Here is a 19416-nt window from a genome sequence, read left to right on the forward strand (position 1 = left end):
GGAATCCTGAGAAGCCAGAGCACATTGCTCGGAAGAGTGAGGAGAGGGAAAACGACTTGTGAGGCCACCAGCCAGAGCCCTGGCTTCACAAGCCCAACTGCAACCATCTGCAGCCATGAAAGCTGTCCCACCTGAGAAACTACCAACCCAGAGGAAGGAGCGATAAAGTAGAAATCCAGTCCCGTGAAGAGTAATAAAGGACCCATCTTACTGAAGTCACCACCCGAGGGACACAACCTCCACCTGCAAATACTGAAGGTTGTTATATGGAGGTTAAGGGACCAAGAAGCAGAATTTGAGGCAGGCAGATTTAACCCAATTGATGTCAGAATTTACTGAGCACTTAAACAGGCACTGTTCTAGCTCACTGAGTTCTCATAAGAACTTATGATACCCAGTGAGTGCTATTATTGCCTTTTTAACAGATGACAGTCCTGAAGCAGAGGTTACCAGATTTGCCCAGGAAACTCAACTTGTAAAGGCAGAGTTAAGGTTTAAACCCAGACCACCTCACCCCAGAGTTTACATACTTAACCTTAAGGCTATTCTGCCTCTTTAACATTTGGTGGGGGGGGGGGGGGGGCGCGGATGCCATATAAATTTATTCATGTCGTTTCCAATGACTGGCCATGTTAAGCCAACTCTTAGGAAAGAAAGAAAACGAAAGAAAGAACTTGAAAGCCAAAGGCCCTTGAGGCTACATGTCTGATGAGAAAATATAATCCAAGTCTCTGTCTAGAGCATCCCTGGGGTGGTATCATCTTTTCTAAATCCTTAGAATATTTATTGTCTATACTGTTCATATAGCACCTATCACATATTTTCTTATATTGCTGATGTTTTACGATGTATTTATGGCTTGCTTTAACTAATCCCTTGGGTGTAGAATGAACAATGCCTGAAATATTATATTTCCCCACCATTCTCTGCCCATGGGGTGCTCAGTAAATGAGTAGTGGTTGATATTAGAAGTATTAGAATCCCTGGAGTAGCAGAGTCATTTCTGACTCAGGGATTTTACGCTCATAATCTTGAAAAAGTCAGTTGTACGTGGATTTTCTTAAAGACAATTCTGACGGCTGCCAATATGACAAACCCTGAAACTAGCGTTTGTCAGTAAGTGAGTGCAAGGCAACCAGCTTGAACAATTGAACATTTTTCATTACCTGGGAGTTAACTGGTTCCCTTGGAAGCTACTAAGCCCCAACCCCAGGCGCTACCTCCTTCTAGAGGAGGCTGTGTGGCCCTGAGGTGGAGACGGAGGAAGGCGCTGCTGAATGAGAGGAATCTAGGGTGTGGAAATCCATGGCCTCTGGGATCCCTTCCAGCTCTAAGACCCCACTAGTCTATTTTAGAAAGTTCTGCAATCAGGTTGTTAACAAAACCTAAGAGTTGGCTCCCGCTCCAAAGTGTAATTCTGCCTCCTCTGACTCATACAGACAGAAATACTTGGAGAGGGCTCACGGGTGGGCTGGCAGCGCACTGGCCTTTGCAGGGGAGATCCAGACTGCACGGGCTTCACAGCGAGGACTGGGCCTGAGCGCGCGACCCTCGCCCTCTGCTGCCACCAGAGAAGGAAGGGGCAGGAGGCTGCCAGTCCCTGGGGGGCTGGGGACTGTGAGGTGGGGCAGCGGGGATGCAGGGTGTAGAGATGAAGATACGGGACAGGGCAGTATGGCACCCACAGGAAATGATAACGTGTGCAGAGCACATCTACGGAAGGGAAAAGGCAAAAACCCCAACTCTGCCTAGAAGCTCCAGGGATGCTATCCTCTCACACATGTACACCACTCAAGGCCCACTAGCTTGAAACCCTCGCATAGAGGATAACAAGAATGCAAAAACAAAGGCAGCATTTGCACGTACCAAGCACCTCTGCTTACAAGGAACAGGGCAGAGTGAAATTGCTGACTAATGATGAAAGATTCCCCTGCGCCCTCCGCCCCACCAAATTCCATCCCTCACCCACGAAGAACCAAGAGGAAAGAGAGAAGCATCTCACCTCAGGAGAACCACGCTGTCCGACATGAAGGCTCCAATAGTTACATCTGAAAACCACAAGTTTACAGATTCAGAAACTTGCTGAAGCCCATTTCACCCACCGCACCGTCAAGGTGCTCCTCGGCGATGGAAGCCAGCCTCAAGGTCAGGGGGCCCCCCGGGGCTCTGAAATGACTTTGTAGGAGTTAGAGCCACACCGCCCCGTATGGCAGCCAATCACCAGATGTGTGCACTGAGAGGTTCTGTACATGATAGACAGCAACTGATTTCAAAGACCTGGTACCAAAGAACATTAACCATCTCAATAATTTTTACGTTGATTGTACGTTGAAATGATAACGTGTTGGATATACTGGGCTAAATTAAACATTATGAAAATTAATTTCACCTGTTTCTTTTCATCTTTTTAGTGGTTACTAGAATATTTTGAATGATATAAGTGGCTCATGTTATATTTCTTTTGGACATCAGGGAATCAGAGAGGGGACCCTTGGAATCAAATGGCTCTTGGGAGAGGCTCTAGGTTCTGCAGAACATGGGAATCACCTCCATTCCATCCCTCACTCGATATGACCCCGGAGTCTCTCTGTATCCTTGTCTGCACCATGGAGATAATTACCCCCACTGGATTCCTCAAAAGTTGACAATGTTTCATAATATTTAAATCAGAATATATATTATATACTTGTTCAATATAATATTTATTAAATATATTTAATCATATATTAAAATCAGAAAATTGATGAAAATACTTGGCAAACTGTAAATCAAGACAGGTGTTAGCTGGTAACGTTTATTTCTAAATAATTTTAATTAAAGAAGTATGCATTCATCCAATAGCTCTCTGCCTTTCCCGTCCTCAAATATAAACCTCTTAGCCCTGCGGCTCCCATGACTACTTCACAGAACCAAGCATCTGAATCCCTACATCTACCCAATGTCCTCGTTAAGGAAAAACAAAGAGCATATCCGTGGATTGCAGGGCTGCTACAATTTCTGCACTTGGGTATGCTTCTTAATTTTGCTGTTTTCTAATAGCCTTTTTAAATTGGCTGGACACTTGAAAATAAAAGAACCTGATGCACTGGCCATTTCTTTTATGAAAAATGCACGATAAGAAATCCACATCCATCGTTAAGTGTGACCACACCTGCTCACTGTGCAAGTATAAAGCAGCAGCCTGGGTCCGCGTCCACCACGATGTGGCCTCTGGTGCCCTAAATTCTCTGAGGCTCAGGATCCTTGTCTGTAACCTGGGGAGACACCCCCATCTTTAGCTATCTATGGGGTAACTATACAATGTACATTGCATGGGGAAGCATTCTACACATATCACAGTGCTAAACCAACAGCAGGGATTATTTAGGGATGGCCACAAGTTGCCCAGAACATGAACCTCTTTCTCAAACATAGAAAGACCCAGGAGGTTCTATAGGCAAGGGTCCCCAGGACTGGTACCAGCCCACAGCCTGTTAGGAACCGGGCTTCGCAGCAGGAGGTGAGTGGCAGGCGTGTGAGCGAAGCTTCCTCTACCGCTCCCCATCACTCCCCATCACTCGCATTACTGCCTGAACACTCCCCCACCCCCACCCCCATCTGTGGAAAAATTGTCTTCCATGAAATTGGTTCCTGGTGCCAAAAAGGTTGGTGCTGAAAAGGTTGGGGACTGCTGGTCTATAGGGACAGAAACTTCAACACTGACCCTTTTCTAGCCCCAATCCTCCTGGCTTTGGAAAGTTACAAGGGATGATGTGGGAAACTCTAAAATTTGGTGCCCTCGTATAGGACTGCATTCATTTTCACAGAGCCTTCTGAGGCACTTTAAATGGGAAGAAACACTTTCCCAAGATAGCAAGGCGGCCTAGAGTTTCAGGGACATCTTTTCTGCATTCCATGATGATTTGGGGTTTTTCCAAATTCTTCTCTTTGCTTCCTCATCTCACCTACTCCATCCCCTTCAAGCAGCAAAGGAACCACTATTCCATTGCCCAGTCAATTTCACCTAAACTGGGTATCACTTGAGATTGGGGTTTGAAATCGTCCATTTTTATTCAATTAGCCTCAATCACCACAAGGCATTAATTAGCCCTGAAGACAAGCCAGCCGGCCTTGAATGGCAAAGGTCTGTTTTGTCCATCAAGGAGACGATGTGGTTTTCTTCCTGCTCCAAGTGTCTCTCTCAATACTTGTCTTATGGGGGAGTGGTGGGGGTTGCGCAGTTCCTGCTTCATTCTCGAGAGGACGACATCTCTGAATATGCTCAAATATCAAGGGAAACATGAGGTTTCACTACTTATCATTTTAAATGTGGGGAGGGCTTTCTGTCTTTATCAGAAAGACTTGCTGCCACAGAAATCCCTGCAAAAGCCCACCCTCCTGGTGCTTACTAAACCCTTTGGAGTAGATCATTTTAAAACTGAAAAACAAACTTTAACACTACTTTCGTCTTAAAAACCAAACACCAAGCCAAACACCCTATTCCACTGTGTGAATTTTCCTAATCCTAAATAGATGTGACCACGCTTACCAGACTGGTTATCTTTGCTTATGTCATAAGCCTTTAAAGAAAAATAGCTTACCGGGATAGCCATTTCCATCCATATCAATGCCTCCTGATAGGGACTGACCAAACATCCGCAGGACCGGACTTATCTTCCGCCCTGACAGTTTCTGCAACAGATAATAGGGAGATTGAGTCACCAGAAGAAGCACGGTCACAAATAAGAACCCATGACTGTTTTAGGGCAGCTTCCCTAGGACATCTGGTCTTGAAGCTGTTCAGAGAAAAAAACTGTCGTCCAAATTTTATCAGCGGGGACGGGGGTGGCTTTAGCAGGCAGTTGAAGACCACACACTTTCCTTCGTCATTTAAAATTTTTTCTAAGCTCAGTGCTAACGAAAAAGCCACCTGGATGAGTGTGTTAAGTGTTCTGATGTGTTGAATGAAGTTCCAGATGGACTAAGCTTAACTTCCACTTCTAAGGGAGGTTCTGTTTTATATTCATACAGGTATAGCTGGCTGAAATCTCTCTCTCTACCCAAACATGTACTAAACATGGAACACTCCTAAGACGCACACATGAGCCCTTCCCTAGGTGGACAGGAATTAGCATGTCTCTCTAGAAAAGATGGCCACGTGGAAACCGCCTCTCAGTCAAGCCAACCAGAAGATCTACAGGCTCCTGAGCATCACAGGCAGGATGAAACAACTCTACCTAGTACATCGAGAACTCCATGGTCCTGAATCTTTACAAACTGTAGGAAATCCAAAAAACCAGCTGAAGCCACCTTTCTTCCTAAAAGGCAGCCTTCAACCAACCATTCAGCATTGACAGCTCCTTTGCCACAGGGCACGCTAGCATCTGTACTTACCTCTCCTTCACTGGTTTTTTGTATGTATGTATGTATGTATGTATTGGCTGTGTTGGGCGTTCGTTGCTGTGCACGGGCTTTTACTCTAGTTGAGGAGAGCAGGCGCTACTCTTTGTTGCAGTGCGTGTGCTTCTTAGTGTGGTGGCTTCTCTTACTGTGGAGCACAGACTTTAGGCGCATGGGCTTCAGTAGTTGTGGCTTGAGGGCTCTAGAGCGCAGGCTCAGTAGTTGTGGCTCACGGGCTTAGTTGCTCTGCAGCATGTGGGATCTTCCTGGACCAGGGCTCGAACCCGTGACCCCTGCATTGGCAGGCAGATTCTTAACCACTGTGCCACCAGGGAAATCCTCTTCACTGTTATGTTCAACATGTGCTAACCCAACACATGCCACGATGGTCCAAGAATATTTCTTATACAGCCAGCCTTTGTCACACATCCATGCTTGCGTGGCCCAGTTCCTCATAAAGATACCAAACTTCCTGAATCAAAAAGTGCCATGTTCTCGGATCTGATCTGTTCTTTCTTCCCTTTCTCTAAACAGTCTCCCTGGGAAGGCTTCCCTCCCAAGTCCCTCGATGTGGATGGTAAGAGAAATGCTTTCTTTTCCTGGCAAACAGCAACCTCCATGTCAGAACCAGGTTTACACATACCCAGGGCTCACTTGGGACTTTCTTGCCTTATCCTTTTCCTTACTGAGTCATCCTGCAAAGAAGTCACAAGTGTAGGGAGGGGGTGTTCCTATAGGGCTTACAGATGGAGACGGCAGGGACTCCCCCACCCCCCCCAGCAGCCAATAACTGCAAATAACCCTCAGCCTGCCACCTCAGTGAAACCATCCAACAGGAAATGTGCAAGCATCAAAATACAAATCCGAACACTAGGAAACACTGAGTTTCTTGCTAACAGGCAGGACCCCACATCCCCCATGACTCTGTCTAAGCAAACATGGACGTGCATCTGCGTGTTTCTTAAAAGTCACATTTTAAAGCAGGGCCATCTCGGCTCTGAGGTCCAGCGATGTGAGCTGCAGCTTGCCCTGGGTTTGCATTTCTGAGGTATGCTGTGGCTGGGACGAGCAGGGAAGAGCAAACGGGTGGTCCTTTTGGGGGTGGCGATGCGGGCTTCAGCTTTCCCACAGACATCTGCAGGCCATTATGCCATAAAGCCAGGAAGATAAGTCTGCTTGGTGCTAATAACTCTAAATGAAAACCAGGAGCCTCGGGAAACCTCCTCTTGACCAGGTTTACATGCACTGTCCTGATGGCAGGAGAAAGATCACAGGGGCCGCGTGATGTGCCTGGAGGGCTCTCAGATTGAGAAAGGCACATGAGGATCTTAAAATCAACACTTTTCATGGTGAACTCGGGAAAGAGGAGTGAGTTACAGAGTAATATGGAAGAACTTTAGACCCTGCTCTCACAACGTATCCAGCAGAAATAATACCAACGTAGGCCAAAGAAAAGCCATTCCCTTGCCCAGACTTGTTTCTGATTTCCTCCTCTAGTTTACCCACACAATGCCCGCTCTGTCCAGACCTGGGCCCTGGAGAATCTGGCATTAAAGGATTTTTCTTCCTTTAAAATCGCGAACCTTATCACATACATTTTAGGAGCTTGGAAATGTGTAATCATGGTTGTTTTGTTTCTTTTCTTTTCTTTTTTTTTTTAAAGAGCCCCAAACCACTTCTCTTTGTTAGAGCTCATGAGCCAGCCTACGTGCTGACAAAGGCAGGACGGGTCCAGCTGCTGGTCCCTGCTTCCTACTAAAGACAATCTGCGCTGACCACAAAATTTATACTTCAGTTCTCTGCAGGGATTCCGCCCAGCAACACAACAAAACACGAAGAGGGCCGCCGGAGGAGGGGGAGCAGGGGTCTCTCACAGGCTGCCTCGCTGCACGATTAGCTGCCCGGGTCCAGGAACGAGCTTCCAGGAGGCAGCAGGGAGAGTGACCTCAATGGCTGCCCAAGGATGGCTGCGCTCCCTGGACGACTTTCAGCTTGTGACAGTGGGAACAGAGTCCCTGACCCAGGGCAGAGCAGCCCCTGGGACGCGGATGTGGCCCCCACACTATGCCCAGAGCCCTCATCCTCCTGCCACATCGGCTGAACTCCCCTAGGAGTTCATTCCTACCCTTATTCATATCTAATGCACGAGGACAGTCCATGCAGATAAATGCTGCTCAGAATATATACGCCTCACAGCAAAATACGCTTCCGTAAGTCTAAATTTTCCAACTGAGCTTCCCTGCATGTTCCTTTTTCCGACATGGGGCTGAGAGCGGTGGTTGCAATGAGAGGGTTGGGAGTCACACTGGCAAAGTTTTCAGTGGCCACGTTGCCACTTCTCAGCTGGCAACTGTGGGCACATCAATTAACCTCCCTGGGCTGGAGTCACCTTGTAAGTAAAAGGCACCCGTTTCACACAGCCGTTATGAGGACAGAGGGCACTCAGGAAGCACCCCTGCTCTCACCGGACCTCCCTCTGCATCGGCCTCTTGCAGGAGTCATGGAGCCAAGCAGGAGGCCCAGCAGAGGGAACCTGGGCTCAGCTGGCAGCCAAGCAACCAGCCCTCAACCCTTCATTAGCTGCGCATATCTGCCGCAGGGAGAACAAATAGGAAAGTACACACTGAACTGACACGCACATGCTGCCCCTCAATAGCAACGTGAAAAGCCTTTTCTTACCTAGAGGCTTGAGTACATGGACAAGTTCTGATACTTTCCTATTTCCCTGTGTAGAACATTTTATAAGAACGGGACTCAGTTCAACGTTTTGAAGTATTTCCTTCACCATAATCAAGACACAAGGCAAGCTTCTCGGTGACGAGAAATGTCAGCGTGAGTAGGAGGCGGTAGGCATGTAATACACTTTCAGCAAATCCGTATGAGCTGATGGGAAATTTCTCAACGTGTGCTCAGTTTCTTTCTGTCGCTGCCCCGCTGGGAGAAAGACCCAGGCCTGTGCCACTCTACACACATCGTGACCATGCTTCTGTCCAGAGTGACTTCCTCTTTTCCCAGGGGCTGAGCCTGACACCATCAGCAAGACTGAACTCCAAGCTGATACGGTGAAAAACAGAACTCACCACTTCCACATTCCCAAGTTTGGGGCATGGGGCCAAGCCTTTGACCGGCATCCCGTTTTAATGCCAATTGTGACAACAGCCCTGTGATGGCTTTCAAGTCCCTCCTCCATGGACCACTGTCTTTCTAGCTTATATTTTACAAGAGACTCCTTTGGCTTAGCACAGATGGTTGACAAAGCAGTAACCAGAAAAAGCAAGCCTCCTTTTCTTACATAAATCACTCTAACTCTGTTGCTAAGAATTTGGATATTATCTTTTGCAGGCAGAATGCCTCCCTAGATATGAGTAAACTTGGGAGTCTATAAGTATGTTTTGATTTAATAAGCAGTATCAGTGGTTTGTGCCTTTCACTGGAGTGGGGGAAGGCGAAGGCAGGAACGATGCCGTGTGTTGCATGCATGTGTGGAATGAATGTATGAACAGTGACCATGACGCTCTCACACCAATTACCATGGAGTACTGGGGGACGATCCCACTGGCATCGCCGTGATAGATGTACACTGCTCCTGAGAAGTCATCCTCCTTGGGTGCGCCAATGGCCACATCTGTGGAGAGAAAAGCAGCTCTGGGTTAGAAAAGCCATGTGGAGCGATGTCAGGGTGGATTCTCTAATTCCTGTCATGATGTCTAGAAATCTTTTGGTTGTTGCTTGTTCAAGCATTAAACTAGGCACATGATCTTTTCGCAGCAGGAAAAAAAAAAAAGTAGAAAGAAAGTTATAGAAGCTGAGAAGAGTTTAGTTCCAGAAAAGTGTCTACCTCATCCTCATAGGATAAATTATTGACCTATCCAATAAAAGAAACACAAATATCAACCACCCAGCCGAATGTCTATCTGTCAGAGAAGGGAATTCCACAGACAATGGTTACTGCGTGACTGAGAAAGTCAACTCTATTCTTGGGTAAGGGAATGCTATAAAATGGCATTCACTTTACCAAGAAAATCAACATTACTCTCACAAACTGACAACTCCCGGGACAAAGCCTAGATCTTCCTCACTTTTCTTCTCTTGCTTCTAATGAAAGTCATGTGTCTGCAGACATAAGGTCAAAGGTGAGGGGCATCACCCACCCCTCTCTCCAAATGAAGCCCTCTCCAGCTGCTGGTATGAGGGCTTCAAAGGAGCCTGGACACCTAGCCTGAGGCCCACCTTCCACCCTCCATCTCAGCCATCCCCGCCAGTGACACGGCTCCCTCCAGTCCTGGTGTCTGGACCTGGCACTTACAGCGATGCGAGGAGGTACTGAATAGACAGATGCCGCAGGCCAAACATAACTAGATGCTGGGCATACACACACCCACCCCTCCCAACACTTACACACTCAAAGTCAGCCCAGCACGCCCTCAGAGCATCGTGGAGCATCAGAGGCTCAGAAACAAGCAGGGTTTGTGGCGAGAGGAAGTTGGTTCAGACTTGGCTGCCACAGCAGCCCCCATGGAGCAGCCCCAAGGTTCACTGCACCATGAACCCAGAGCAAAGAGTGCTGAGATGATGAGAAGGAATTTCACGGAAGCAAAACTCCAGTGGGCTCTGGGCTCATCCCTGTGTCTACATGGAGAACATGGTTTCTAACAGGTGTCCTCTGCCCCATGTACGTGGATGGGCCTTCCCGGGGGCAGGCAGATCCCAGAGCGCCCACGCCAGGGTCAGGTTAGAGGGCAGGGGCGAGCCCACTGACCTGGGAACCCGTCGTCATCGAGGTCCCCCAGGCTGGCGACGCTCTCCCCAAAGTGTGCGTTGTAGGCTCCATCCCCGCTCAGGGCCAGCTGCTCCTCCAGGGCTCCCTGGGAAACAGGATGGAGGGAAAACGGGAAACAAAACAAAAACAAACAGAATAACCAAAAAAAGAATGAAAAAACAGAGCTGGGAATGCCGCCCTCCCCCGCAGCACACCCATGGGCAGGAAACACCTGGGCAGAATCCCAGACACCCAAACGCCCACCTCACCCCCTGCTGCGGAGCCTCTTCCACCTGGGTGCCACGAGGGTCTCCGATCACCTGAGACACACTTCAGAGGGAAGGAGAGTCGCTGTTGGCTGGTGATTAAACCTCTTCTTTGTCCTAATGCTCTAGACATCAACCTATTAACCTACCTACCTGCCTGTCCCCAGTCTCCTCTCCCCACAACATGCCCAAAGTTGTTTTAAAGGGAATACATATTTCCATTTCTGCTCTCCTGTGCCTTCTGGTACGAGTTTATAAAGCTGTTTTGTGGGGTGCGTGTGTTAGTAATCTTGGCAGAGGGACTCGTGATTCAGAAAACCCAACTCCCAGTAGTTCTTGGTTCAGGGGTGGGAGTAGTGGTAACAGGATACACAACTGTGCCCGTTTTCATGCGTGGTTTGAATTTCCTGAGCAAACACCAACCAGCAGAGGGAAGGGTTAATGGTGATGGTGGCGGTGAAAGCCATGCCCTCTCCACCCCCAAGTCGTTGACACATGACTATCAGAGCATGAAAACACAACCTGATGTTTTGAGGCACAAGAGTGTCTAACCCTGCCTCCACGTAGAGGCACTCGGACCACTGTACACCCATGAGCCATCCCAAAGCTTCTCTTACAACTAAATGGTTTTTTTTTCCCCCTATATTCAAACAATTTGCAAACAATAAAGGTGTGATGACTTCTTAAGCCAACAAAGCCCCTGCTCCACAGCACAAATATGTGTTGACTTCTTCCTATCAGTGTGGTGGAGAAAAGGAGAAATATTCCTTGTATGTACCAGGCACTATATACCCACATCCTCATTTAAGTCACACAGTGACTCTATAAGCAAGACCTCGTGATGCTGCCCACTTTACCGATGAGGAAACTGAGCCACTGATTTCAAGCTATTTGTCCACATCACACAGGCTAGTAAGGGGCAACACCAAGATTCAAAGGCAAGTCATCCTTTCCCCCCACGCCTTCACACTGCCCTGCAATATTTAATCACATAGGATGAGGTTCAACAGAAATAAGAACACCCTGGAATTGGGTTGGCTGACAAGTTCATTCTGTTTTAAGTAAAAATTAAAGATACGTTTTTCATTTTCACCAAGAACCTTATTGAACGTATTCATTAACTGAACGAACTTTTTAGCCAACCCAATACTTAGGATAACCACATGGCATTAAGAAACACTGGTTGGCAGTAGGATGTGTGGGTGTCATGTGCCCACGGAAGGTCCGGGGGATTATCCTGCTCCAAGACTCCACGCCCTGATTTTGACACACGTGGGGCTGTAGAGCTGGTTACCTTATTGCCTGACAAGGTAACACCCATGCAAACATGTCAGTCTCCTGCATATACAGTGGCCGGCAGCCACTAAAGGCTGACTGTTCTCATCTCCATAAAGACCACCTCACCTCTCCCCTGGCCTGCCCTGTCCCCTTTCCTGGAAGGTCAGTGCCAATGCAGGTGCCATGAGTTGTAACAGGTACCAGGAAGCATCTTCCCTCCCAGGTTTTAGATCCACCTTGCCAAACAGTTTGCAAACATCCAAGAAAACCCAAGGCTCTACCTTCCCCAGCTCCTCTTTAAATAACTGCCCTTTCTTTCCGGCATCTGTCCACCTAGTTATAGCTAAACACCACCCCCTCCTTCCAATTAGGATAACTAACGTCTTGGTCAGTGCTTAAAAGTACCCTTTTACTGACTTGTTTGATTATGAAAGAAACTGCATTCTCACTATTTAGATAAAGAAAAAACTAAATATCTACCCAAGCACCACCACCCAGAGAGATCTGTTATTAACATTCTCTATGTATTTTGTATATTTTTAAAGATTGTTTGTATATTCAGTCTTTATCCTGCTTTTTCACTGATTATCTCGTAAGCATTTTCTCATGTTAACTAAAAGGCTGGCGGTCACAGGTTTTATTCGTTCAACCATTTCCCTCTTGTTAAATGCTCTTTGTTCTAAATCCTGAAATGATTCTGCTTTCTCACTGGTCTCCTGCCCCCATGGGGGCACTGCTGTCCCTCTGCCCCTGCCCCCACCCACCCACCACTCTATGCAGAGACATTTTTCTGACCCGTCACAGCCTTCTCATGGTTCTGCAGAATAAGTGACATCATGACTATAGCCCTTGGCCACCTTGCTGGCCCCCACTCAACACCCCCCAGCCCCACCATGCTGAGCTATGGTCCCGCAGCTTCACGCCTCAACCCACTTGCCCTGCTCCCAGCCCACTCTTGCCTGTCTGCCTAACTCCCATTCTTCTTCAAGATCCCTCCCAGCCATCATATCCTCTGAGAAAGCTTCTCTGCCTCCCTGGGCAGAAGTGTAATATAGTCCCAGGGAGGCAGCATAACCTACGAAGCATGCCAGCTCTCCAAAGCCAATTTGCCTGCATTCAAATCCCAGCTCCCCCTTCTTACCTGTGTGATTTGGGGCAAGTGACTTAACCTCTCTGAGCCTCATTTTTTTCACCTGAAAAGGGGGGACCCCCTGATACCACATCCATGACACTGAAATCATTCACAGGAAGTATTAGAAACGGTTCCTGATACATAGGAAGCACTCAACACTAGTCATTAAGACTTTTCTGGACCCCTGTATGTTTGCAGTCATAACATTGCATATAACTTTCCACTGATGGAACATGGAGTTTTTGAAGCTAAGAAGCGCGTCTTTTCACCTCCTCTAAGTGACGAGGCTCAGTCACTACTCCCCGGGCCAACGTCCCTCTCCCACATGTGGCCTGTCCACATGTTGCCCAGCTCTGTACTCACATTTCCTCTGTTGATGTAGACGGTGACCTGCCCTTCATCCCTGATCTCAGAAAACATGGGGGCCCCCACGAGCAGGTCAGAGAGGCCGTCCGAGTTCAGATCAACTGCGCACAAGGAGGAGCCGAAGTAAGAGCCCATCTGCAACCAAGTTGAGTTGCAACAAAGCGTTCAGTGTCCACCCTCACACACGAGGCCCCTGCCTTCCTCCAGCCCCCCGGCCTGACAAACATCTGCTCCCAAGCCCTTCGGAGGCTGTGGCAGCCGCGCTGCTCTGAAAGCCGGAAAGCCTGGGCCATGATGGATCCCGATTCCCTGGGCCTCCCAGCAACCACGTGGGGCCTCCCCATCAACGTGAGACCCACGCCACTGGCTAGGACCCCCACCAAGGGGGAAACAAATGGACTGATCCCCGGAGAACAAGGTACTGCTTTTACAAATACAAGCTGAGGCTGCAGACATCGGTTACAGCCATAATAACAGCGCCTCGTGTGTTAGACACTTGACGAGGCCAAGCAAGATAGGAGTATGGAATTTCACAACACAAGGCAGGCATGAAAATAAACGTTACATGGGAAACAGACTACCCTTGCCCAGTCCCGGGCATAGCTGAAGACTGGTTAGCAAGCCGCGATGTGAAGTATCAATAACAGAAAAAGGTACAACTCATAGGACTACTTGGAGGATCAGGAAAAACAGCCAGGTTATACTGGCTTAAACAGAGCTTAATCCAGTACTTGTTATTTTTTATTTTTTACTACTTTTTAATTGAAGTATAGTTGGTTTACAATGTATTAGTTTCATGTATATAGCAAAGTGATTCAGTTATACACGTACATGTATACATATATATGGAAAAGAATCTGAAAAAATTATTTTCCACATACAAATATATATATTCTTTTTTAGATTCTTTTCCATTATAGGTTATTAGTATATTCAATACATATTCAATTACTATATTCAACTATATTCAATCAGGATATTGAGTAGAGTTCCCTGTGCTATACCAGTAGGTCCTTGTTGTTTATTTCATATATAGTACTGTGTATCTGTTAATCTCAAACTCCTAATTTATCCCTCCGCCCCTTTGGTAACCATAAATTTGTTTTCTATGTCTGTGAGTCTCTTTCTGTTTTGTAAATAAGTTCAATTTGTATCATTTTTATAGATTCCACATATAAGTGATGTAATGTGATATCTTTCTGACTCAATACCTGTTTTTATTTATTTTATTTTATTTTTTTACTTTTCAAAATTATTTTTAATTTAAAAGATTTTTTACAGAATAGAAATTTCACATGGAATTTTATTTATTTTTTTGTGATTCAAGCAATTTATTTTTTTAAGCTCTTTATTGAAATATAATTGCTTCACACTGCTGTGCCAGTTTCTGCTGTACACCAAAGTGAATCAGCTGTATGTATACATATATCCCCATATCCCCTCCCTATCCTAGCCCTCTAAGTCATCACCAATCATCGAGTTGATCTCCCAATGTTATGCAGCAACTTCCCACTAGCTATTTTACATTTGGTAGTGTATATATGTCAATGCTACTCTCTCACTTGGTCCCAGCTTCCCCTTCGTGCCCGCCCCCCACCCCACCCTGTGTCCTCAAGTCCATTCTCTACATCTGCATCTTTATTCTTGCCCTGTCACTGGGTTCAACAGTACCATTTTTTTAGATTCCATATATATGAGTTAGCATATGGTATTTGTTTTTCTCTTTCTGGCTTACTTCGCTCTGTATGACAGACTCTAGGTCCATCCACCTCACTACAAATAACTCAATTTCACTCCTTTTTCTAATATCTGTTACTTTTAAATCAGGGGTCTCAAACACAAATGCCAATGGGATCCAGGCAGGTGGCATAACAGGTATAAGAAAACAGCAAATAACGCTCAGTTCCTAAGAAATAAGAATGGTGGAGACCGAGGCAAGCTGCAGTCCACAGGCCCAGCTAAAGGAGCAACTCCCACCCAGGGGCAGTCGACTCCCAATGGATCCAGAAAAGGCCAAGCATCTCATTTTTCAAGAGAAACCAAAGCTCTAAAATTTTATGTGAATTGCCTATTTTTAAAATGCTGACAACTAATTTATATTAAAAAATAATAAACAAACATACCATGCAGGCCAAATGAACATTTTCGTAGGCCGTACCCTTTCCAAAGGCTGCCAGTGGGCAACCTCTGTTTTTAATTTGAAAAAGAAAAAGAGCTATCCTTTTAAAATAAATGTTTTCAAATAAAAGGGCTCTGGTTTTACAGACATGAACAAGCATTTTCTTTCGCTGTTTGTTGGCAGCTAACCCGGGGGAGTTTGAGAGAGGTGGAGAGTACTTTGGTCTATTTCCTGCAGCTCAGTCTGGGACAGGACTCAGAAGTCCCTCCCAGTCACATGCCAAGGCCACTTCCACCCACCACCCACCCCCACCCCCAAGGGAGAAGGGTAGGGGGAAATTTCAGAATCATGGGGGGGGCTGGGGAGCAGAAGCCAGTTGAGAGTCACCAGTTCAGTGGCCTTGCCAATGCCCCGTCTTGACTTTAGTAAAAGAAACCGCTAAGACCCAGTCAAGGCCCTGAAGACCGAAGCTGCTGGCTGTTCTCTCTGGCTGAGTCCCAGGGGAACTATTTGTTTCCTTCCAATGGCCTATTTAACTTGGCCTCTTCATCGGTGTTCAATCAGAAATCCCCGTATGTGAAGTTTCCTATCTAAGGTTTGACATATAAACACTTCACATACTTAGTTAATGCAATAAAACTTGGATATGGCAATGGCGTGCTTTGGGGTGAGTGTTCCCTGATCAGAGCTCTCCCATCGGCCTGGAAACGTGGGGACATGTCTCTAATGCAAGATAATTGCATGTATATTGGTGATTTCTTACATGCACTATATGAAGGATGTCAACCAGTAAAGACCAGGACCATCTGGGGTTTTGTCTCTCTTATGGTGAGGCCAGGAGACAGAACTCTCTCACCAGATTCTGAGCACATGAAAGCAGAAGTGGACCAGGGGTTTCCTGAGTCAGAACCCTCCTCTATGTGTGGCTCCGGACACGGGTAAAGCAAAGGCATCCTTTGAAAGCCTGAGGTCATGTCCTTTCCCACTGAAATTATGGAGAAGTCGGAGGGACGAGAATTTCTCATTTCTTCTGGCAAAAGCAGAATAAGACCTCTAAACGGAGTAATGGTCTATTTCAAAATCAGAAAGATGATGACAGGGGGCCAAGCTGGAAGATGGTGAAACAAGAGGGCAGAGTGAAGGACAGACACTACAGTGGTTCAAGGTAAGGGTGAGAAGAGCCCCGAGGAGGATGAACAGCAGCTCTGGAGCTGAGAAGTGAGACGGGTGGCCCACGGTCCCCTCCTCAGGGAGCCCCACTGTGTCATAAGGAGGACACGCGAGCCAACCTGCAGGCTGGTCTGTGCTGCAACCCTCGTCATCACATCCTCAGGAAATTTGGAAAAATGGGTTCTCGAATATTTCCCTCTCACGCCACCCACTCTCAGATCTGCTCCCTCAAACCTGCCGATGACCCAGGCACAGACGGGCAGCCATGAAAGCCATCATCCAAACAGGGAGGTTGTGAAAAGGAGAAAGGGCGCAGTTATAGAGTGCTGTTTACACCAGGATGGCCAGCATTAGCGGGGCCTCTCCTGGGCACAGGCAGCGGGCAGTGCAGGTGGGGACACAGGAAGCGGGGGGGGAGGCACAGTGACAGGTGAACATGAACATATTCTAAAAATAGGGTGAGAGGAACTTCCCTGGTGGTCCAGGAGTTAAGATTCTGCACTCTCACTGCAGGAGGCACGGGTTCGATCCCTGGTTGGGGAACTAAGATCCCGCGTGCCACAAAGTGCGGCCAAAACAAATAAATACATAAACTTTAAAAATGATAAAAATAGGGTGATAGGTGTGTTTAAGCCCCACAATTCACTTCAAACAATTCTTTAAAAAACAGTAGTTACATAAGGTGATAGTTGTATGAACGAACCTCGATGTGGTCATCATTTCACAACATATACGTGTACCAAGTCACCACGCTATACACCTTAAACGTGTTATACATCAATTATATCTCAACAAAGCTGGCGTGGGGGGAGAATCCTTTAATTTCATGCTTTCAAGCCAAGGTACACTGGAAGGGCAGCAGAGGGAGGGTTTTCCACAGGAAAACTCACCCGTTTATTTTTTTTTATAAAGAGCTAAAATGCTAGGCTTAGCAGCATTTACATCCTACTTGGTCTTTGGAACTCTTTTTCTCAGAAACGGCATGGGGTTGTTTCTTTTCTAACTTTAGAGATGCTTGGAAATCCTTTTTTGCAGAATTGCTCACAGTCTTTTTCCAGTGTTGTTGCTTTGGGGTTTTGGAAATGTTAAAATAACACAGGCCAGCATAGTTCCCGGTGGAATGCAGAGCTGCTCTCAGGGAAAACCTCACAAAACCGAGTTTGGTGATGTATTTTTTATTGAAAAAGTTATGACAGTTATATACTAAGAATACACACGAAGGTTGTTAAAACTGCAAAAAGCTCTACTTGCGAGCAGGATTTTTGGAACTCAGAATAGGAGTCCCCATCAGAACAACATGCAGTGGTGCCAGGCCGGCATGAGGCTGGTCTAACACAGCAGGACCTGAACCAGGGCGCATGGCCCACCCAGGAAGGAAACATCATTTCCCCCTCTTCTTAGGGTAATGGCAGGAGAACGTCAGAAGGCAATCTTACCTATTTCCTCGAGTATCCCTCTCAAGTCCCAGCCATCCTGTGCTTCCTCCCCGAACTCACTAAGACCTCTACCAAGACAGTTCTCCAAATCACCCCCTTTACCACCCCACCTAAATTTGTCTCCTCTTAGAACAGCCAATCTCACAAACAACTCTGCTGATCAAAGCCACACTCAGGTGTGTACCACTGATAAGCGCATGACAAATGGTGCTTATTAATCAAAGGAATCTCTACCTAGCTTAATTTCAGACTATGGTACAATATAATGGAAACCTGCAGGAAATGGAGAGAGAATCGGCAGCAGAGTAAAGATGATAAGATGACACAGGCAGATAAACCTTGCCCAGGACTAATTTCAGGGCAGCCTTCCCCAGCGATTTCTATTTCAAAGTCTTAAAAGGAACTGGGCGATCTTTGTTTGGTCTTTGTGTGGCAACAGTCCCCATGGAAATGGTGGCAGAGGGCTCAGGATGTGAGGAGGAGGGGCAGCTTTGGGTTGGTGAGATAGGGAGGGTGAGAACCATCTATCTGCCTGCCTCATTTGAAAGCAACTGGTCATGTATCTGCACTCAACAACGCCTGATCTCTTCGGAGCTGGAAGAAAGACAGACCGAGAGGGACAGAGAGGCAGAAGGATACAGGCAGAGAGAAAGAGAGCACGGAGTCATTTTGATGAGTATCTGAACCATGGACAAACTTTCAGACCTCTGGGCTGTAACTTGGCCGTGTGCAAACTCATCTTGCTACCCATCTCAGCATGCGTGAATCCCAGGAATCCTCAGGTCACATGCAGTGCTGAGAAGGGAAAGGCTCCAACGTGCAACAGAACCGCCATGTAAATGCAGGGCACAGATGGGCCTTTAAAGCAACTTTCTAAAAAGTAAGGACGGATTCCCACATGATGACACCTCTCAAACAAACAAACGAAAAAGGCACTAACGCCAAGGATCTCACCTTTTTACCTGATGCCTGAAAAATCTTAATTAAGTTGCCTGATCTTCGGTCAGCTCTAAAAATATAAACCTATGGAAGGAAAAAGAAATCTAGTTAAGATGGAAGCAATGACCAAAGAGATTTATCCCCATCCTTCTAGAGTCCTATTTAAATGCCTGACCAAACACACACAGGTGTGCCTTCACTAACTGATGACAAGTCATTTTACCAACTCTGCAAAGAAAGTGTCCTTCAATCCTGAGGCAGAAATCACCTCCATGGCTCCTGAATCACATCGTTTAATGGAAGCCGTACTCAGTAAGACCCAAGGAGCTTCCAAATTACTACCAAAAGATCAACTCCTAGGAAAAGTATTCTCTTCCTTGAAGCATTTCTTTCATTTCTATTAGTTAGAGCTTTAGCAGGTATCACAATACAGTCATTCCTTGGTGTCTGTGGGGGATGGGGTTCCAGGACCCCCAGGATAACAAAATCCACAGGTGCTCAAGTCCCTTAAGTAAAATGGAGTAGTGTTTGCATATAACCTATGCAACCATCCCTACATTACTTAGACTATC

At 46.7% G+C, this 19416-nt stretch overlaps 1 protein-coding gene across 2 annotated transcripts in view; it reads right to left on the reverse strand.

The window, feature by feature from the left end:
- Window positions 1-19416, reverse strand: part of ITGA9 (integrin subunit alpha 9) — a 338515-nt gene that overhangs the window by 267139 nt on the left and 51960 nt on the right. For both annotated transcript variants that reach the window (XM_057705604.1, XM_057705605.1), the window contains exons 8-13: window positions 18860-18928; window positions 13178-13315; window positions 10139-10244; window positions 8910-9004; window positions 4581-4671; window positions 2003-2048 (exon numbers count right to left, since the gene is read on the reverse strand). In XM_057705604.1, coding sequence (XP_057561587.1) covers window positions 2003-2048; window positions 4581-4671; window positions 8910-9004; window positions 10139-10244; window positions 13178-13315; window positions 18860-18928 — 545 coding nt within the window. The remainder of the gene's footprint in view (window positions 1-2002; window positions 2049-4580; window positions 4672-8909; window positions 9005-10138; window positions 10245-13177; window positions 13316-18859; window positions 18929-19416) is intronic.

The sequence above is a fragment of the Hippopotamus amphibius genome, chromosome 13, assembly GCF_030028045.1.
Source record: "Hippopotamus amphibius kiboko isolate mHipAmp2 chromosome 13, mHipAmp2.hap2, whole genome shotgun sequence".
Lineage (NCBI taxonomy): Eukaryota > Metazoa > Chordata > Mammalia > Artiodactyla > Hippopotamidae > Hippopotamus > Hippopotamus amphibius.